General features: G+C 50.3%; 7 protein-coding genes across 7 annotated transcripts; 3 read left to right on the top strand and 4 right to left on the bottom strand.

Moving 5' to 3' along the window:
• The first annotated feature begins 882 nt into the window (after nt 1-882).
• M438DRAFT_309012 (acid protease) lies at nt 883-2,540 on the top strand. Its single transcript, XM_029902369.1, has 2 exons — nt 883-1,276; nt 1,356-2,540. Exons 1-2 carry the CDS (start codon nt 907-909, stop codon nt 2,438-2,440), a joined length of 1,455 nt encoding a protein of 484 aa, XP_029765736.1. The 5' UTR covers nt 883-906; the 3' UTR covers nt 2,441-2,540.
• Nucleotides 2,541-2,544: 4 nt separating this feature from the next.
• Nucleotides 2,545-3,939, bottom strand: M438DRAFT_341288 (uncharacterized protein). The gene is made up of 3 exons (XM_029904466.1): nt 3,625-3,939; nt 3,372-3,541; nt 2,545-3,192 (listed from the first exon to the last, which is right to left on the bottom strand). The coding sequence occupies exons 2-3, from the start codon at nt 3,481-3,483 to the stop codon at nt 2,726-2,728; spliced, it is 579 nt and encodes a 192-aa protein (XP_029765735.1). The 5' UTR covers nt 3,484-3,541; nt 3,625-3,939; the 3' UTR covers nt 2,545-2,725.
• A 234-nt stretch (nt 3,940-4,173) lies between these two features.
• M438DRAFT_401635 (uncharacterized protein) lies at nt 4,174-6,857 on the bottom strand. The gene is made up of 3 exons (XM_029909553.1): nt 6,055-6,857; nt 5,675-5,996; nt 4,174-5,618 (listed from the first exon to the last, which is right to left on the bottom strand). The coding sequence occupies exons 1-3, from the start codon at nt 6,388-6,390 to the stop codon at nt 4,354-4,356; spliced, it is 1,923 nt and encodes a 640-aa protein (XP_029765734.1). The 5' UTR covers nt 6,391-6,857; the 3' UTR covers nt 4,174-4,353.
• Nucleotides 6,858-7,256: 399 nt separating this feature from the next.
• M438DRAFT_330540 (sodium/hydrogen exchanger) lies at nt 7,257-9,497 on the top strand (the record flags this gene model as incomplete). Its single annotated transcript, XM_029903332.1, has 5 exons — nt 7,257-7,296; nt 7,353-7,382; nt 7,441-7,587; nt 7,645-8,307; nt 8,365-9,497. The coding sequence occupies 5 exons, from the start codon at nt 7,257-7,259 to the stop codon at nt 9,495-9,497; spliced, it is 2,013 nt and encodes a 670-aa protein (XP_029765733.1).
• Nucleotides 9,498-10,284: 787 nt separating this feature from the next.
• Nucleotides 10,285-11,362, bottom strand: M438DRAFT_370676 (uncharacterized protein; the record flags this gene model as incomplete). Its single annotated transcript, XM_029908205.1, has 2 exons — nt 10,285-10,394; nt 10,444-11,362. 2 exons carry the CDS (start codon nt 11,360-11,362, stop codon nt 10,285-10,287), a joined length of 1,029 nt encoding a protein of 342 aa, XP_029765732.1.
• A 1,872-nt stretch (nt 11,363-13,234) lies between these two features.
• M438DRAFT_401632 (uncharacterized protein) lies at nt 13,235-15,698 on the top strand. Its single transcript, XM_029909552.1, has 7 exons — nt 13,235-13,537; nt 13,586-13,811; nt 13,861-13,995; nt 14,175-14,189; nt 14,241-15,103; nt 15,170-15,397; nt 15,457-15,698. Exons 1-7 carry the CDS (start codon nt 13,361-13,363, stop codon nt 15,613-15,615), a joined length of 1,803 nt encoding a protein of 600 aa, XP_029765731.1. The 5' UTR covers nt 13,235-13,360; the 3' UTR covers nt 15,616-15,698.
• Nucleotides 15,699-16,442: 744 nt separating this feature from the next.
• On the bottom strand, nt 16,443-17,304 carry M438DRAFT_286954 (putative C-8 sterol isomerase (Erg-1)). The gene is made up of 2 exons (XM_029901604.1): nt 16,876-17,304; nt 16,443-16,819 (listed from the first exon to the last, which is right to left on the bottom strand). Exons 1-2 carry the CDS (start codon nt 17,234-17,236, stop codon nt 16,476-16,478), a joined length of 705 nt encoding a protein of 234 aa, XP_029765730.1. The 5' UTR covers nt 17,237-17,304; the 3' UTR covers nt 16,443-16,475.
• Between the last annotated feature and the right edge of the window lie 287 nt (nt 17,305-17,591).

Here is a 17,591-nt window from a genome sequence, read left to right as displayed (position 1 = left end):
TGGTATCATTCTCTAGCTGCTTTGCAAGAACTCAACGTTTCCAAGACGCGATCAGCCAAAGAAGACGTGAGTCTGATTCCCTGGCGAAGTCCAGCGAAGCTACAATCTTTTGAGCACTGCACGCAGAGCCTGAAGAGTACCAGAGCTAGTGTTCGAGCAGCTAAGAACGTGGTAAAGATCAAGGATATGTGAGATGATAACGCCTCATCTCTCGAACGCTGCCACAGACGATAACGATTATACTGCCCGCTCAGAGCCTTGCTTGGATGCCGATAAACAACCGCCACTGCCACTGCTGAAAGTCTGGCTTGACACAATGTTATTCCTTGAAAGAACTCTCAGATCCTTTTGCTGTCAACCTAGGACAGTCGAATCATGAGACACTTATGATGCTATACGTGGCTTTTGTGCTCGATACCCAGCAATAACGCTAGGTAACACGATACCTGTACCACTCAGCCATCAAAATATGTGACAGCACTGTTGGTAGCACCTCAACCTCGGTGGACCATTCGACACACACCGAGGACACCTTCGATAGCAATCGACGGGAACTGAATACCGACAGATAAAACAAGTGGAACATGAGTCGTAACAACGTGGAAAGACTCTTGACATCCAGAAAATGTTCAGTGGGAGACGCTCGATAAGAACACACACTAGTAGTCTTTCACAGTGCATTTGAGATCCTTTGCCTGTGGTTCGATGAGGCTTCTACAGTCAGAAAAGTACCCAAATGTGCGCTTTAGCGGCCAATCGCGATGAGTCAGCAAAGAAGACGGTAATGTGGATGAGCGCCAGTGAGGCAGTATCTTACTATAAAGTCTCGCTTTGCTTCTTCCCATTTTTCTTCCCACCGCTTTCCATACCTCACACAATATCGCAAAGTTCAGCATCCTGCTCACCATGAAGCTTTTCAAGACAATCGCTTTTGTACAGCTGCTTTGCTTCCAGGTGAGAGCGATGGCACAGAACAACACCATTGAGCTTGCCATAATGAACAGTGTCGAGCAATCTTACGGTCAATTCTACTACGCCAACATCACCGTTGGCACCCCTGGCCAGTTACAGACCGTGCTCGTCGACACTGGAAGCAGTACCACCATCTTTCTAGCACCTGACGCAACTCTCTCCAACAAATCCTCCAACTTCTCACACACTTTCAACCCACTCGGGTCCGAAACGTTCAAAACTGTCCATCCTGGAGCTCTTGAGGCCTTGTACGGCAATTTGTGGAGTATGCTTGGCGATTTTGTCTCAGATGTCGTTCAAATGGGTATGTTCAGTGTGGTGATGGCTGGGGTGACAGTCAAAATGCCATTGTACCGGATAGTATCGATTAATTCATTCTCTAGGCGACATTGTAGTCAGCGACGTCCAAGTAGGACTTGCCCACGACATCAACTGGGGCCATCCTCCATACACAGGAATGTTGGGACTTGGCTACTCCAGCAGAGAGGGTATCGATTTTATGATGCAACGAAGGAAGAAAGTGCCGAACCATCCCTCCCTTATCGAAACCCTGGTCAAAGCCAAAGCCATATCTTCACGACTTTTCAGCATTTATCTCAACACCCTTGATCATTACGGCTCAATACTGTTTGGTGGGGTCGATACTGCAAAGTACAAGAATCCGCTAACTACACTCAATTGTCTGAATGATGAAGGTGTGGTCAACAATTGGGACCTGACTCTGCAGGAGGTCACAATGCAACCCTATGGCGGACCGAATCAGACACTACTTCGCTCAACAAAGGACAGACCTCTCACAACATTGCCAGACACAGGAACTCCCGATTGGCAACTGCCGACAAGCGCGTACTACAAGGTGATTGGATATGCAGGAGTGCAGCGGCTAGAGGATATATACGAAGGAGCTGATCCCCAGACTTTCGTGAGACCCTGCAGTGATGTAGCTTACGGAATCGTCAATACGACTCGCTTCCAACTTACGCTCTCTGGAAACGGCACTAACAGTGCCACGCTGGACTTTGAGTTGGCTGATTTGTTCAAGCCAATTACGACAAAGGCTGGTGCTTCGACAACTGACGAGGATGGTCAACCACTGTGCCAGCTGCAAGTTGCGGAAGTCCCAGAGGATGCTTCCTTTATGATTACAAGTGGCAGTGTCATGAGGGCTGGATATTGGGTGTTCGATCTTGACAATGGGCAGATATCTGTGGGACAAGCAAATCTTAGAGCCAACTCATCCAACGTAGTCCAGGTTCAAGCTGGTGCAGATGGCCTGAGTAGGGCGGCGGGAAATGTAGCCGAGGTTCAAAAGGATCTGGTCGAGGGTCAGATGTCAGTTCCGGGAACTTGGCATATGTCAACTGCTACAAAGACTATTGGCTACACAACAGGACCACAAAACTACCCGACTCCGACTGGTATCACAAGGGATGCCGACAGATTTGTCGGTGATGATAGCCCCCTTTGAGCGCGATCGATGGATGCTCCCTATGGACTTGGTAATGTTTTACGGCTCGTATATCGATTGATAGACACAGAGGCAGGAGCGTCAAGCTTATGGAGAAGGCAAAAAGCCGATGTTTTTGATACCTAGAGACAGTCCTCTGAGCTTCCGATGGACCTGTGCAATGAACAGTGCTGTCTCTGCTATGTTTCTTCTATAGTACAATCAAGTTCGCCTTGTCCTTTTTACCATATCCGTCTCTCGTGCATAATAAAGAGAGCAGATCCGGGCAGTCTCTGAAACCACTCCTCAAGCCTCGGCTTCATTCTCGGCCTCCCTGTACTCCTCAGCGTCGCTGGAGTGGCTAAGCTCAGCATCACTCTCGGTATACCTGGCAGCACTGGCAGCACGACGAGGCTTCTTGGAAGGGCTCTCATCGTCTTCGGGCTCGGGCTTGACCTTGACGCCGAGCTCAGCAATCTCCTCATCGATATCGTCTTCGTCAGAGGCGGAGGCAACGGTCTTCTTGCGCTTAGCCGGGGTCTTGGTGCGAGGGGCCTCGTCATCGTCCTCGCCGTCGGAGTCAGAGGTGATGGTGGCCTTCTTGCGCTTGGAGGGGGTCTTGCTGGCGGGAGTCTTCTTCTTGGTGGCCGTGCCGCGAGGGGTGGAAGGAGCGGGAGTACCGGTGCCCGAGGCAAGGCCTTTGTTGTTCTTGCGGACCTTGGAGAAGTGCTCGGTAAAGGCCTTTCTGGTGGGCTTGTCGCCGAAAGACTCGGCTGGGATGCTTTAGCGTCAAGGTCGGCGAGGGTGAGACGAAAGGAAGTATCGAGTGAATTGCAAGAAGACAAAAGAATTGAGTGGGACAAGAACAATGCGTAGGATAGAGTAAAAATTGCAGAAGAAAGGTAGACAAAGTGCACAAGGGACAGACAGAGTGGGAGGAAGAAATACTTACGCCAGGTGGCGATCATAGCATCGATCACATTGGTGTCAATCTTGATGCTTGCATCGGTAAGGATGTGGTTCAGGATGAACGAGTCCTTGTCATTAGTCCACTTGACGACCATTTTTGCGAGGGTCGGTTGTTGAAGGATTGATAATGTGAATTGTGAGACGGAGAGGGAGCTGGAGTCGAGTCAGAGATGAGATTCGTTTGGAAAGTTCGATGTTCTGGAAGAAAGTCAGGTTGTTGTTGGGAAAAGCCTTACCTTTTATGTTTATGTTCGACGTGATACTGAGGAAAGAGTCCGTTGAGTGAGACAAGAGAGACAAGATTGAGTCGTTCTAATGTCAGAGAAGTGGGTGAGAGATGGAGCGAAGAGGCGAGAGAGGAGAGGGAAGAGAAGAAAACGATTAGGGGAGCTCGAGTGAAATTGGGGTGCAGTGAAGGGCAATGGAGTTGGAGGACAGTCGAGAACGATCGGGTTGGTAAAGATCCGACCGAATAGGCGTCAAAGCAGGCGAGTGAGCAGAAACTCCAAAGCCAAATCGGTGTGTTCGAGTTCGTCGAAGGAGAAGCGAGGATATAATGTTGCAATGAAAGACAGGTCTAGAAGTTGATGCAGTAGGAGTTGAAAGCCCTACTGCATCTATGATGATCTTGTGAGACAGCTTGTACATATCCACAAAATTACCAACAGCCAAAAACTACTGCTACAAGGCCTCAATACCTTCAACATTCCACATGGTTCTCACAACTTGAGTGGCAACGGGTATCTAATCAGCAAGTAGCCATGGAATCTGCTTCTTCAAATGAACATTTTGCATGTTCAGGTATCATTCCATCATTTTCATGTGTTATGTAATCATCAATCCGGATTGAAAAGAAACGTGTGATAGTAACTAGGTCAGACGAGAAATGAAAGGTAAAGAAAAGGTATCTCGAGAAACAACCCTCCAACTCCAGAAACCAGCATGGAATCATTGTGTGTGCAGCTCTACAGCTCCTCCTCCTCGCCTTCTTCTGTAATACGTGTGGTCAGATAGGCAGCGACAAGCGCAGCAAGGCCGCCAAATCTCAACACCCAAGCCACGCTATCATCGCCAGGCGTACCCCGAGGCTTTTGAAGAGCCTTGAATATAGCACTCGAGACCAGAGTCGCGATGACTTGAGGAGCAGCAATGGCGACGTTGTGAATACCAAGGATGACTCCGGCTTGATCGGCTCCTTGTGCAGGGTCGTCACCATTGGCCAAAGCCTGTCCCTCGGCGGTAGCAGGGGCAGGAATCTGGTTACGGCGAATGGCTTCACGCTTCGAGATCTCAGCAGCAATGAGTGCGAACGGAGCCCAATTGCTCAGTGCCCAGGGAATGCCGATGAAAGCGACAAGGATAGTAGCAGTGGTAGTGTCGTGGACGAAGAAGGTCAAGAAGGTAGCAGCTGCAAATAACAGATGTGAGAGGATCCAGGCGCGTCGCAGCGTGAAAGCGCTCATCTGTACGGATGGCATACGGCTCTTGATGCGCTCCCAGCGGCTGGGCTCGGAAAGGTTGAGTTTACTTGTAGAGTGTTGAGGAGTGTAGGCAAAGTAGTCGCTGCCGGTCATTGAGCGGGGGGTAGTCGGAGTGTACGCGTGAGGGGTGAGCGGCGTATGGGGCTGGGGTGAGGGTGGCTCAAAGCCAGGAGCTATCAACAACGGTAGGACGACAGCTGCAGCCAAGTTCGTGAAGGCGAAGATCAAGAGGGCGAAAGTACCAATACGAGTTGCGCGCTCCCAGGTGGCATCGATTTCGCTTGGTGACATGTGCGGATTCTCAACAAAGTACGGCTCGACGTAGATCTCGCCAATGTAGGTAGTGATGTAGAACAGGAAGGGGAACCAGCCGATCCAGGCGAAGAATTGGACAGCGCAGACTTTGCGGACTTGGGGAGGCAGGCGCTTCATGGAACGGTAGAGCTCGACGAAGAAAGACAGAACGCCGCCTTTCTGCGGTGGTGGGTTGCCCTCCAGTCTAGGGTCTCTTTCTTGAATGCTGAGGCACGAGATGCCGACCGTGATAGTCAAGGCGAGAACAGCAATGACGCAGAGAACCTTGAACTGGGTGTTTCCAAAGAAGCCGAGATATCTGGGTAGATTGACGTAACCAGAGAGGTAGCCGAGAATGTTGCCGAAGCCAGACATACGAGAAGCCCAGGCATTGGCGTCGTTTTGCTGGTGGGTGGGTGCATTGTCTACTATGAAAGCACGAATAGCAGCTTGAACTAGATCGGAACGTGGTCAGTCGGGGTATGACAGGTTGGCAGGAAGCAATACGTACTGGTGTTGATGGAGAAGTCAAGAATGTAGATGAAGCTTACAGCCCACACGATCGAAACGACATGGACCGTCTGAGACTCTGCGCCTACTTGGAAGAGGGCAAAGAAGTTTTGCACAATCTCCTTGGTCCATGCCAGCAGCACGAGGGAGATGATGGTTGCCAAAGCACCCGCGACGATAAAGGGCCTCCTCTTTCCCCACTTGGAACGACATCTGTCGCTCTTGATGCCAACGTAAGGCTGTACCAAGGTGCCGGATAGTGGACCGGCGATCCAGACAAAGGCGAGCAGAGACTTGCTGATACCCAAGCTGAGAAGATACGGCTGTCACTCGGTCAGTCAGGACGTGTTGTGCTGGTTGCGGTGCTAGGGAGCGACTCACGGAGCCGTTTGAAAGTTCAACGGACCACGCAATCTGGAGGCCTCCAATGGACAGAGTCAAGAGAACCAGATACCAGCTGCTCTTTGTGTCTTCCGTGTCTGCTTCGTTCCAGTTCTCGGAGTCTTCGGGAGACGGTATGGTGGACAGGGTGAGCGGGGACTCGACGCGCTCGGATTGTGGTCTTATCAAGGGAGAAGTTTCGTCCTGGTCTTCCTGCTCTTTCGGCATGTCCAGCGATGTACTCGGTCTGCCATGGTAAGAGTCACGATTGTACGAGGCGTTCTTGAGGATGCCTCTCGGACGAGGAGAGGGGAGGTCGGGTCTGTTGCTCGACATGGGTCGACAGAGGCGGTGAGAGGGTGGAGTTGGAGTTTGGATGTTTATCAGATTGCGGGGTGTTTGTTCACATGCGATTCGGATGAACAAAGGCTGGTTGTTTGTCGACGGGTGGTCGCGGTGGACAGAGAGGTCGCGAGGGAAAGACGGCTAGTAGATAGAGGTAGAAGCAGAAGCAGCAAGCAGCATGATGGATGGGTACGAGAGGTAGGCGGTTGATCACGAGGGCGGGAAGGTGAGCACGTTGGTAGGGAGGGTCGAATGATAGCGCGAGGGTTGACTAGCGGCTTTGGCGGTCGAAGAACAGACTTTGGCCGACTTTGGCTTGCTCGGGGACTGCTGCTTCTATTAAACACCTGGTCGAGGTACGGGATATTTAGGGTCATGTAAAGATGATGCAGGTGGCATGTGCCTTGTCCGACCACAGACAGGCCTTTTTTTGTGCCAACAGTGACGTACCCGTACTCTGGGCAAAGCTGTTGGGAGCACAGAGTCTAGAGGACAGGGTCACGTCCCGAGAAGATGGTGGATGGGCAGATCAAGGGCTGGAGGAGTCCGGGCCGAAGCACGTACCTACCTTTGTGGGGACTGACGCGCGCAAGCTCCCGCATGGCGTCTCCTTGTTCTTGGTGGAAGCGTGAAGCGTGAAGCTGCTCGCTGTCTGTCCTGTCGAGTAGGCCGAAAGGGATAACAATCATACAGTCGACTCTTGTTCAAAGACCTCATCGCTCACCCTGTGCTCCCGGGACTTGTCACCCTGCTGTACCCGAGTGTTGTCCCCCGTGCCTAGCCACTTTACCCTCGCCATAGACGTATGCGATAACAATCCACCAGGCAGTTGACCTGCCCCCACCACCATCTACACCATGGCCGATTTCTTGCGCAATGCCGTCTTTGACCTCATCAGTGTGTCGCTTCGCTCTACCAGTTACCACATGCATACACTGACCGCTATACCGCAGAACGCGAGGCTGCAGACGCCGACCCAGATGGTATTCATCACTCGTACCGTCCACTCCACCTTCGAACACAACTGACACGACGCGACAGAGCCTGAGGCCGGCCAGAAAGAGATCTTCGCATCATGGTCGCTATTCATCCTCATCATGCTACTCATCGTCGCCCTATTCACCAGTTACATGCTCCAGACGAGGAAGATTCAGGCCGTACACGAGACTGTCTTGTCCATCTTTGCAGGTGCGCATCCCGATGCCATTCCCACCTGTTGTGCTGTCCGCTAAGCCCTCTTAACAGGAATGGTCATTGGCCTGATCCTCCGCCTTACCGCTGCCCAATCCGTCCTCGGTGCCGTCAGCTTTGACTACCAGTTCTTCTTCAACCTCCTCCTACCACCTATCATTCTAGCCTCGGGCTATGAACTACACCAAGGAAACTTTTTCCGCAACATCGGAACTATCCTCACCTTTGCTTTCGCCGGTACCTTCATCTCCGCCATGGTCCTGGGTCTTATCCTCTACGTTTGGACCCGAATCCCCCTCGAGGGCCTGGACATCACCTTTGTCGAAGCCATCTCCGTCGGCGCAACTCTGTCCGCTACCGACCCTGTCACAATCCTTGCCATTTTCAACACCTACAAAGTCGATCCCCAACTATACACTGTCATCTTTGGAGAATCCATCCTCAATGATGCCATCGCCATCGTCTTGTTCGAGACGGCCCAGAAATATAGAGAAGGCGCTGCTAAGGGTCACTTGACAATACTGAGCTTATTTGAAAGTATCGGCGTCTTCTTGCTGGTATTCTTTGGCAGTCTAATGATTGGCTTGATTGTTGGTATTGGCACGAGTTTACTGCTGAAGTATACCTTGGTCAGACGCTTCCCCAAAATCGAGAGCTGTCTCGTCGTTCTCATCGCTTACGCATGCTATTTCTTCTCAAATGCTATACACATGTCTGGTAAGTACCATTGTCAAGAATCTTGGGGCTGAAGTCAAAGCTAACTCCTTGCTTCAGGAATCGTGTCTCTCCTGTTCTGCGGAATCTGCATGAAGCACTACGCATACCACAACATGTCCCGTCGAACCCAGCTGACGACAAAATTCATTTTTCAGGTCATGGCTCAACTCTCCGAGAACTTCATCTTCATCTATCTTGGACTTTCACTCTTCACTGAATCGGGGCTCGAGTACAAACCTCTGTTTATTCTCGTTACCGTGGTCGGAATCTGTGTTGCTCGATACTGCGCCGTCTTCCCCCTATCTAAGGCCATCAATTATTTCATCCGGTACAGAGCTCGCAAGCTTGGGCGCGAGGAAGCGGATGTTCTGCCCAAGAACCACCAGATGATGCTCTACTGGGCGGGCCTTCGTGGTGCTGTCGGTGTTGCCTTGGCTGCTGGATTACAAGGTCCCAACGGATTTGCTCTTCGTGCTACAGTTCTGGTGGTTGTGGTCTTGACTGTCATCATCTTCGGTGGCACCACAGCACGTATGCTGGAAATTCTAGAAATTCGCACGGGAGTCGTGGAAGAAATCGACAGCGACGACGAATTCGACATTGAAGTCGTACCCGGTTCCGGCGGAACATTCACTAAGAAAGGTGGAGCTGGTTTCGGACACATGCCACGCCCGAGTCTGGCGGGAGGTATATCACTGGCCAGTGTTGCAAACGGACGACCACGCGCGGAGAGCAGATCAAACAGAGCGGCCTTGTACAGTACTAGCAATGCTAGCAGTCCGCCCATCCGTCCTGGTGACGGGCTTGGCCGAAGGGCAAGCAGTAGAAGCGCAAGAGACCAGGCAGCAGCCGAACAAGGTCTGCTCTATCCTGACCAAATCGGAGATGCGTCTGACGATGATGAATCAGGGCTCGACTTGCCACCATCAGCCAGACGGTCGCCACTCAGAGATACATTCCCCACTGCCACGGAAGAGGAAACGCCGTATGCTGATGCCAGGGCCATCGAGGCAGGCCAAGCAGAGTCAAGTCATCTGACTGCTCGTGGCGCGTTCAGTCAGCTGATGAACGCGACCGCCGAAGATGCGGGCACCCTGTTCTCAAGGATTGATGAAGGGTTCATCAAGCCGCATTTGTTATTGGACCCTGGCGGCACAAGGTCACCTCGCCCTCATGGAGGAAGTGCTTAGATGTATGTTTCTTCTGTTATCCCTCCACTGGCTTTTTGGATCGCCCCAATGTCTTTTGTAGGCGCATAGCGCTGTTACTACTGCTTCCAATAAATCGCCGTGTATTCACTATGACAACAATGGCCGAAGAGAATGTGCGTGATTCAATTCTGGTTATCATGCAGAAACATCTTCCACTCCGCCTACTCCTTAACCCCGGCCAACCTACATGGAGAAGACAACAGGCACATCAGAGAGTGAGAAAATGGGTATTGATTGTAGAAGATAATTAGGAGATGACCATAGTTGATAATGCCTGCCCGAGCCATCGTGACTCCTGAAGCATCCATGGTCGCCAGGTGATTACCAGGAGAACTCACGTTCCTAGTGGCTCCTCCAACATCACTTGACTTCTTTCTGATCACTTTGAAAGGTTGAATCAAGACCAACGACATTATGACTCTTAAAGGCCATCTATTGATGCGCCTCACCATGTTGAGAGCTCGGTCCTCACACAATTTCCAAATTCCTACGTCCGTGTTGACTACTGCAGCGTGATCACGACCTTTGGAGTTGGGACACAACATGCTCGCCAGCATCAGTATGACCAACGATTTGACCTCACGAACAGTGCTTGCCGGGCACATATGTGGTGACTTTGAGACTGCGAGATCGTTAGCGCGTTTCGCTGCAGAGGATGTAGAGAAACATACGTTGCTGTAACTGTCTTTGTAATCTTCGACGTGGTAGTAGTGCGTTTGGTAATCGTGCGAGTCTACGATATGTCAGTGCGTCTCCTTTTTTGAGCTTACTCTCCAGATTTGCTTACAGATGTTCCTGCTGTCTTGGTGACTGTAGTCTTGGTTGCGATGATGGTGATTGGAGCAGGAGTGATTGTCGTGGTGCTTTCGACGGTAGCTGAAAGATGTAAGCCTTTGAACAAGATCTCTAACTATGGATGACTTACTGTAAGCAGTCTGAGTAACTGGGACAGCCGTGAAGCTAGAAGTAATCGAGCTCCAGTGTGCAGTATCCGTATCCGTAGACGTAACAGTAGACGAGTCTGGAGCACGTTTGGCAAGAGCAACGCCATGACGCTTCGCGACTTGCATAACTTTGGTAACATCACGTCTGATTCTAGATCGGCGAGCGTCCACTACAGCGGAGCTTGCGGAGGCAACGGCAGCTTGGGCAATGGCGACAAGGCTGGGGTCGGCAGTAGGATCAGCAGACATGGCTGCAAAGGCAGCTGCACAGACCTTGGTCTCTGTATACGTTTTGATAGTGTACGTAAAGACTGTAGTCGTGCGCTTGACTGTGGCTGTCGATGATGTGGTAATTGTTTCTCGGGGCGGGTATGAGGTAACTGTCTGTGTCTTCGCATTGCTTGCGAGACTGGTAACAGAAGAAGGTAGAAGGGTGGTAGAGTCCAGGTCCGTGATCGTAGCATTAACGACTGACGTGGGAGTTTGGGTGACGCTCAGGGTAATGGTCGGAATCACAGTAGACGTGACTTGCTCGCCAACATCGAGATGTAAGACACGCTTGGCGGAAAAGCTGGTGTTATTGCCATTGTTGTCGAGAAGAACGAGAGTCCAATCGCCAGAATACATCTGATTCTTCTGAATGGGGCAGGTCGTGACAGCGTCAGTATAGTCTGGTGTGGTTGGTACATCCGAGCAGTAAAATGAGTCTCCATCAGGCGCAATCAAGATTACATTGGCCGTTCCGGTACAGTCATAGAACTCTGAGACCGCAGTAAAGGATTCGTTGCTGTTCTTGTTGATAAAGTAGTGACCGTTTCCCTTGAAATCGATACCGTACGACGTGCAAGCGCTGGCAACGTGAAAGAGTGCGGCTCCAGCTGCGAGAAGATTGGTCCACATCGTGTCAATGTGTCAAAGAGAAATGACGGTATATTCAGAGAGATGTAGAGTTGCCGATTGAAGTAGGTTCTCTGAGCAAAGGAAACAAGTCGTATCCAAGCATACTTTATACCGCTGGAGAGCGCGAGTTGGTAGATGGCAGTCAGCGGCTCCATGGGTTGCCATCAGGCCTCATGCTCGGCAAAAATAGCATAGATCCTCGCATCTTCTTGTCCTCGTCCATACACTGCCTCGCAAGAGGATTCTCGTTGCATGGGTTGCAGACTTGCACACTGGGAGCTGACATCAGAAACTGAAAGTAGATGGCCCCCAATTATTACCCAGTGCCGGACCTCATGATCGGGGGTTTGCGAGCCCAAGACCATTTACCAGCAAGCGGCCTCGCACATTCGGACAAAAACGATAAGAGCATGATGCTGCGATGCAAGGCAGATGTCGGAAGAAGGCGAGCGTGAACGCGGTGAGCTGCGGCAGAAGAGGATGTCGATCAACTTTCGGAGCTTCGGAGTGGGCGCCAAATTTGGAAGCGGCAATCCCGACATGCCTTCCAACACCACTTCACGTCAGCACGACAAATAGAGAAGCAGTCTTCTTTGCTTGTACCAGTAGCGAGAACGTCACCAGCGATCATGAGATACCCTCGATGTACCTTCAGAGCTCAGACTACGAGCTGCATCTTGGTTTCAATACGACACGTGGCTGACCACTTCCGGCACCTCGTTCACGAAGAGTGAGATGGGATGGCGCATGACCGAACCAAGACTGCGGCATCTCTTCTCAAAAGTCATAGGCCACACAGATAGCCATCCTGTGAAGCAAATCCACTAATGAATGTTGATTGTCTGCACAGAATATCTGCTTGCCATGATGTCTCGCGCAGAAGCGGACGACAAATTGCTAACCGCACATTCAAAACACTCCTCTATCACTATTATGAGGTTGAGCAAGAGCTAAAGATGCGGAACTTACCTTACGTACACGGAATCGATTCTCGCCATGTACGTTCTCGATAACAAAAGGGTTATTCGGAGGATTCATGGGCTCGCAAGGCTGACTGTTGACCCTGGCGATTAAGGTTGATAGCATGATGACCATGCCCTGCATGCAGACAAGCAACGAGGATCCGTTCACTTGTGCCCTAGACTTTTCCTTCGGCATCCGTATGTTTGATCTAGAAAAGTTTGACTCATGACTGAACGCCAGATTCGATATGACATTCGGCGATCTCTCAATAATGAGCGGGTCTCAGGATTGTATTTTCGTCACCGGTATGACTTCACCCCCAAAACTGCTTGATGGATCGAGATGCGGCGTCAGACCATAGCTCTGGCATTCTCTGACATGATATGGCGGCCCATGATATGGTCGATCTATCGGAATATCAGCCATGATATTGAGCCAGAACAGAGACATCGTCTCCGCGATTCGTCCTCCTGACTAGGATGGAGTAGACCGATGCGTTGTGCAAACAGGGACATCGAAAACATGTACCTTACGTCGGAAGGTACAACTTGGTCCCACTACGTAAGGTTCTTATGGCAGACTGATATCCGATAACTCCCATCACCAATCGGAAAGTTTACTTGATTGATTCTTGTTCCATGTATAAGGCTTGCCAATCATAGACTCTCAATCATTCTCTTGTTGGTCGAGTTTTACGTACTGTATGGTCAAGTGGGCCTGCAAGCTTCAATTGCTGACTTTGCAGACAGTCTATTGAAATAGGCAGACCATCTGACTTGCAGCTTTCCCTTTCTCCCGATCAAGAAACAGGCTGCTACGCTCGAGATCCTGGTTGTCAACACGACTGAGAGTATGCTTCCAATGTTTTCATCAAAGCCCTGACCTGACTTACAGGATGCTATTCTCGTCATTCGGCTCTGTAAGATACGGGCAGTGTCTGAATGTGTTTACTAGGCATTTCTGCATATATAAGTCGGCTGCTTACCTGCCTCGAAATGATTACAACATCTCAAACTTGCTCATCCACTCGCAAGCATGTATCTCTTGCATACTCTTCCTCTTCTTGCTTCCTGGGTCGCCTATGCTGCTGGTTCTGCGGCCATGAAGCGTCAGGCCTCCTCAACCTCGTCTGCTGCTGGCTCTGCCACAACCCTGACTCCAGACGATGCCGACACAGAATGTACCAACGGCCCCCACAGCCGTGCATGTTGGGTATGAACATTCACTCGGTTTAGAGTGGACAAGCTAACACCGTCTCAGGGGGATGGTTTCTCTATCGCGACCGACTTCGACCAAAAGTGGCCCGACACCGGCAAGACTGTGCCGTACACGCTAGATATCACAAACACTACCCTTAATCCCGATGGTACGGGTGATCGCTTGGTCATGTTGATCAACAACCAATACCCTGGACCTGTTATTCGGGCTCAATGGGGAGATTGGCTCGAGATAACTGTCAACAACAAGCTACCCAATAATGGGACAGGTACAAAATTCGCGTCCTTATTCATGTTTCTGACTAACCGGTCGCCAAGGTATTCACTGGCACGGTATTAGACAGTTCGAGACGTGTGATCAAGATGGTGTCCCTGGCATAACTGAGTGTCCGATTGCACCTGGAACATCTCGCACTTATCGTTTCCACTGCACGCAATTTGGTACGAGCTGGTGTAAGTAAGCTGAAGGTACAAACTCAGCGTACGAATTTCGCAGATTTGACGGTCATTTGTGGGACAGCGTCCTAGACGTCGTCTTACGAACGTCCGTCTCAGATCGTGAACTGACGCGTTGAACGACTACTACATCCTGTTTTTCTCCAGAACTTCGCTAACTGTACTTTCACTTCAAGATCATAGTCATTGGAGTATGTCGATAATCAACTTTCCTGCGAGATATTGGCTAATCTTTATTCTAGGTGTTCAATATGGTGTAGGTACACTTGGCACGCTTGTAATTGACGGACCTGCTACGGACAACTACGACGAAGACCTTGGACCGTTCGCTCTCACTGACTGGTATGATGAGACTGCTTTCTTCAACAACCCGTTGGCCCGAATTGCACCTCCACAGCCCTATACAGGTCTGGTCAACGGAATGAACGTCAGTCCGGATGGAACCAAGGGAAAGTACTACAACGCTACGGTCAAGTCAGCAAAGAAGTATCGCCTTCGACTCATCAACACATCTGTGGACAGTGCTTTCATGGTATCGCTCGACAACCACCCATTCACCGTCATCACGAGCGACTTCGTTCCTATCAAACCTTACGTTGCAGAACGTGTGTTTATCGGGATTGGTCAAAGACTGGACGTCATTATCGAAGCCAATCAGACAGCAAGCAACTACTGGTTTAGAGCAGATGTGCCAGCTGGTGCATGCGGCAGCAATGCAAATCCCAAAGGTATCAGAGCCATCATTCACTACGACAATACAACCTTCGGTAACCCTACGAGTACTGCTTGGGACACGACTGGTGCCAATGCGGATCGATGCACAGACGAATCATACAATTCGAACAAACTGGAGCCATATTGGGACAGCTTTGTTCCCAGCGATGCCTTGACAGCTAACCCTACGCTATTGAGTGTACAGGCTCAGGAAGCAGGCCTTACCACTGACAACAGAACTATCTTCAGATGGGCCATCAACACCACGTCACTCAATGTTGACTGGGACAAACCGATTCTTGAGTATGTCCAAGAAGGCAACACGAGCTACCCTGCTTATGAGAACTTGATCGATGTGCCTGACGTAGCGTGGACGTACTGGGTCCTGCAGGTATGTTTTCATGGTTTTGCACCATACCATAATTTCGAAGATTGATTTTTTTCAAACTTTCAACAGGAAATCAGCACTCCCGGCGGCATACCATTGAATATCCCGCATCCTGCGCATCTCCATGGTCACGACTTCTACGTGCTAGGTGCTCAAGAGAACAGTGTGTACACCAACGCGTTGTCGGCTCAGCTGAATTTCGAAAACCCACCCCGTCGTGACACCGCGATGCTTCCAGCCGGTGGATGGCTCGTTATCGCCTTCGAGACCAATAATCCTGGTGCCTGGATCATGCATGTACGTGCCTGTGTATCACCTTTGAGTTTTCTCGCAGTTCTAGCTAACTCGATGCCCAGTGCCATATTGCCTGGCACGTGGCAGACGGTCTAGCCACGCAGTTCTTGGAGACGCCAGACCAGATCAAGGTCGATCCTAGCTTCAACGAGATATGCAGTGCTTGGAGAGACTACTACCCTGAGCATGCTGTCTACCTCAAGGATGACTCCGGTGTTTAGATTGGATGTGCTGCTGTGGATCGATCGATTATACCTTTCGACGGGAAACATAGGTCAATACAGGATATAACTTTCTTTTGGACAGAACAGAGGTTCCGTTTTCCTTACCTTCTTGAGTAGTGGACTAGCAGTAACATTCTATTCCTCTCATTGCTTAATCACACGGATAAGGCCTTGTACGAGAAAGTAGTTGCTCATTAGACTTTCACGATCCGATCTGCTTCCAGTCTTGATAGACGTTCAGCAAAAGACATGTTATAACCATCGGAGAGCGTTGTGACTACTAAAGATAGTCGACGTGAAAGGTGGTCAGCACACATACATCATGCGGCAGGCCCAGGTCAAATCGGAATATTGGCTCTCGGTGATACGAGATCCAGTGTGACTTGCATTGTTATCCAAAATAGACATCAATGCACTCTTGAAATACGTAGCCATGTCGAGAATTGTTGTGGTACTCACGATGAGAATGACTTTGCTTGACGGGATCTGGGGTATCTTTTGAGCAGATACAAGATGACTGACATGGCCGGCTTTGGTCTCCTCTTTTTGTGGTCTTCCTTCACGCTGAATTTGACGGTCCTTTTCTCTACTGCGACGAAGTTAAAAGGCACAAGTATGTAGGCGATGTGAAGAAGATGCCATCGCAACAGGTAAAGGAGACCGGTCTGAACATGATATCCTACTATGATAGGACCTCTGGACCTCCCGATCATGATTGCCCGAAGCTGGTCGAAGAGCACTTCAGCGCGGTCACGAGATTGTTCGCATCGTAGTAAGGCAACACATCTTGTGCAGCAGATTTAAGTTTAAACATCCAAAAGCGGACCTAATTCTAGAAGTCTATATTATTCATTACATTAAAGCTTTCCTTTGGCCATGTTCGACAGCATCTCTCTGCCAGTGATCCTGGTGGTATGCCACAGGGTAGGGAAGTCGAGGGTGCTGGTGAGTCCATCTGCAAAGCCGAACCCAAGCATGGGAGGAATCCAACCACGAGCATACTCAAGGGCAAAGCAAGCGTCATCCATCTTGTATTGTTTAACTTCCCCGCGGCGCAAATGATGGACACTGCCCTGAGGGTAGATCTCGGGCTCATAGTGACCGGCAGCAGGCGAATAGGCGGTCTGAGTACCCTTGAGGATGTGGAAATAGTCGTCTGCAGTGTGGCGGCCAGAGTGTCCTTCAGTTCCAATGGCAGTCCCTGTTTGATGCATTAATGTCCATAATCTTGTGATCAAAATCTTCAATTTGCCTTACCGAAAATGATCAAATACTCGGTAATACTGGCATGAATGATGTACATGGCACCCATAGCGCCACCCGCGTTATTGAACACCCATTCCTCATCCAGGTTAACATAGGAGCCTGCAGGACCCTGGCTGAGTTCGCCAACAATTTGAGCAACAACAGCCCTAGTGTCGTTTCCGTGGTTTGAGATCGCCCTCTTGGAAAGCTCGTGCAGTTGTTGTGTGTCGAAAACGTAGAAATTTTGGAGATTTTGTTCCATAAAGTAAACAATGGCTGAAAAAATGGCGATAACAAGCGCGATGATAGAAAAGGTGTTTGCTCCGCTGCTGCTTCGCGCGGGCTTCGAGCCGCTGTTCTTTTTTGCCGCCATGTTTTTATTTTGCTTGAGGGTGTCCGGAGTGAAAAAGAGGCAATTCCAGTGTTTCGATTAGCCTCCTTTGTCTATCGGTTTTGTACAAGTCGACGACATCAACAAAAAAAAATCAGCCCATTCTGTATCTCCGAAGTCAATCTCCGGGTAGCCGGTTGAGGTCCGTGCCCCGGATCAGGGGTTCACCGCCGGCATCCGCGGGAGTGGTCGTAGGGCTGAGCGTCGACCACTCGACTGACTGAGGAGCAATCGAATTAATTATCGAAGAACAACATCGAGCACACTCATGTGTCGTGTTGCGCAAGCACGTATTGGGCAACTCTGACTGATGGCGGCGGCACACTGGCTGCGAGTA

Source organism: Aureobasidium pullulans (genome assembly GCF_000721785.1).
Source record: "Aureobasidium pullulans EXF-150 unplaced genomic scaffold scaffold_1, whole genome shotgun sequence".
In the NCBI taxonomy this organism is placed as follows: Eukaryota; Fungi; Ascomycota; class Dothideomycetes; order Dothideales; family Saccotheciaceae; genus Aureobasidium; species Aureobasidium pullulans.
Note: the sequence above shows the minus strand (reverse complement) of the source record. Positions and strands in the feature narration are given on the sequence as shown.

What these genes read in the sequence shown, in the direction of transcription:
- M438DRAFT_309012 (XM_029902369.1), top strand. Translation starts at nt 907, where the DNA reads ATGAAGCTTTTCAAGACAATCGCTTTTGTACAGCTGCTTTGCTTCCAG. An exon ending in CTCAGATGTCGTTCAAATGG is followed by an intron (nt 1,277 to 1,355) that starts GTATGTTCAGTG and finishes TTCATTCTCTAG; the next exon opens with GCGACATTGTAGTCAGCGAC.
- M438DRAFT_341288 (XM_029904466.1), bottom strand. Translation starts at nt 3,483, where the DNA reads ATGGTCGTCAAGTGGACTAATGACAAGGACTCGTTCATCCTGAACCAC. An exon ending in TGCTATGATCGCCACCTGGC is followed by an intron (nt 3,193 to 3,371) that starts GTAAGTATTTCT and finishes AAAGCATCCCAG; the next exon opens with CCGAGTCTTTCGGCGACAAG.
- M438DRAFT_401635 (XM_029909553.1), bottom strand. Translation starts at nt 6,390, where the DNA reads ATGTCGAGCAACAGACCCGACCTCCCCTCTCCTCGTCCGAGAGGCATC. An exon ending in TTGAACTTTCAAACGGCTCC is followed by an intron (nt 5,997 to 6,054) that starts GTGAGTCGCTCC and finishes ACCGAGTGACAG; the next exon opens with CCGTATCTTCTCAGCTTGGG. An exon ending in TGACTTCTCCATCAACACCA is followed by an intron (nt 5,619 to 5,674) that starts GTACGTATTGCT and finishes GTTCCGATCTAG; the next exon opens with TTCAAGCTGCTATTCGTGCT.
- M438DRAFT_401632 (XM_029909552.1), top strand. Translation starts at nt 13,361, where the DNA reads ATGTATCTCTTGCATACTCTTCCTCTTCTTGCTTCCTGGGTCGCCTAT. An exon ending in CCCACAGCCGTGCATGTTGG is followed by an intron (nt 13,538 to 13,585) that starts GTATGAACATTC and finishes ACACCGTCTCAG; the next exon opens with GGGGATGGTTTCTCTATCGC. An exon ending in CTGGTGCCTGGATCATGCAT is followed by an intron (nt 15,398 to 15,456) that starts GTACGTGCCTGT and finishes CTCGATGCCCAG; the next exon opens with TGCCATATTGCCTGGCACGT.
- M438DRAFT_286954 (XM_029901604.1), bottom strand. Translation starts at nt 17,236, where the DNA reads ATGGCGGCAAAAAAGAACAGCGGCTCGAAGCCCGCGCGAAGCAGCAGC. An exon ending in CGAGTATTTGATCATTTTCG is followed by an intron (nt 16,820 to 16,875) that starts GTAAGGCAAATT and finishes TGCATCAAACAG; the next exon opens with GGACTGCCATTGGAACTGAA.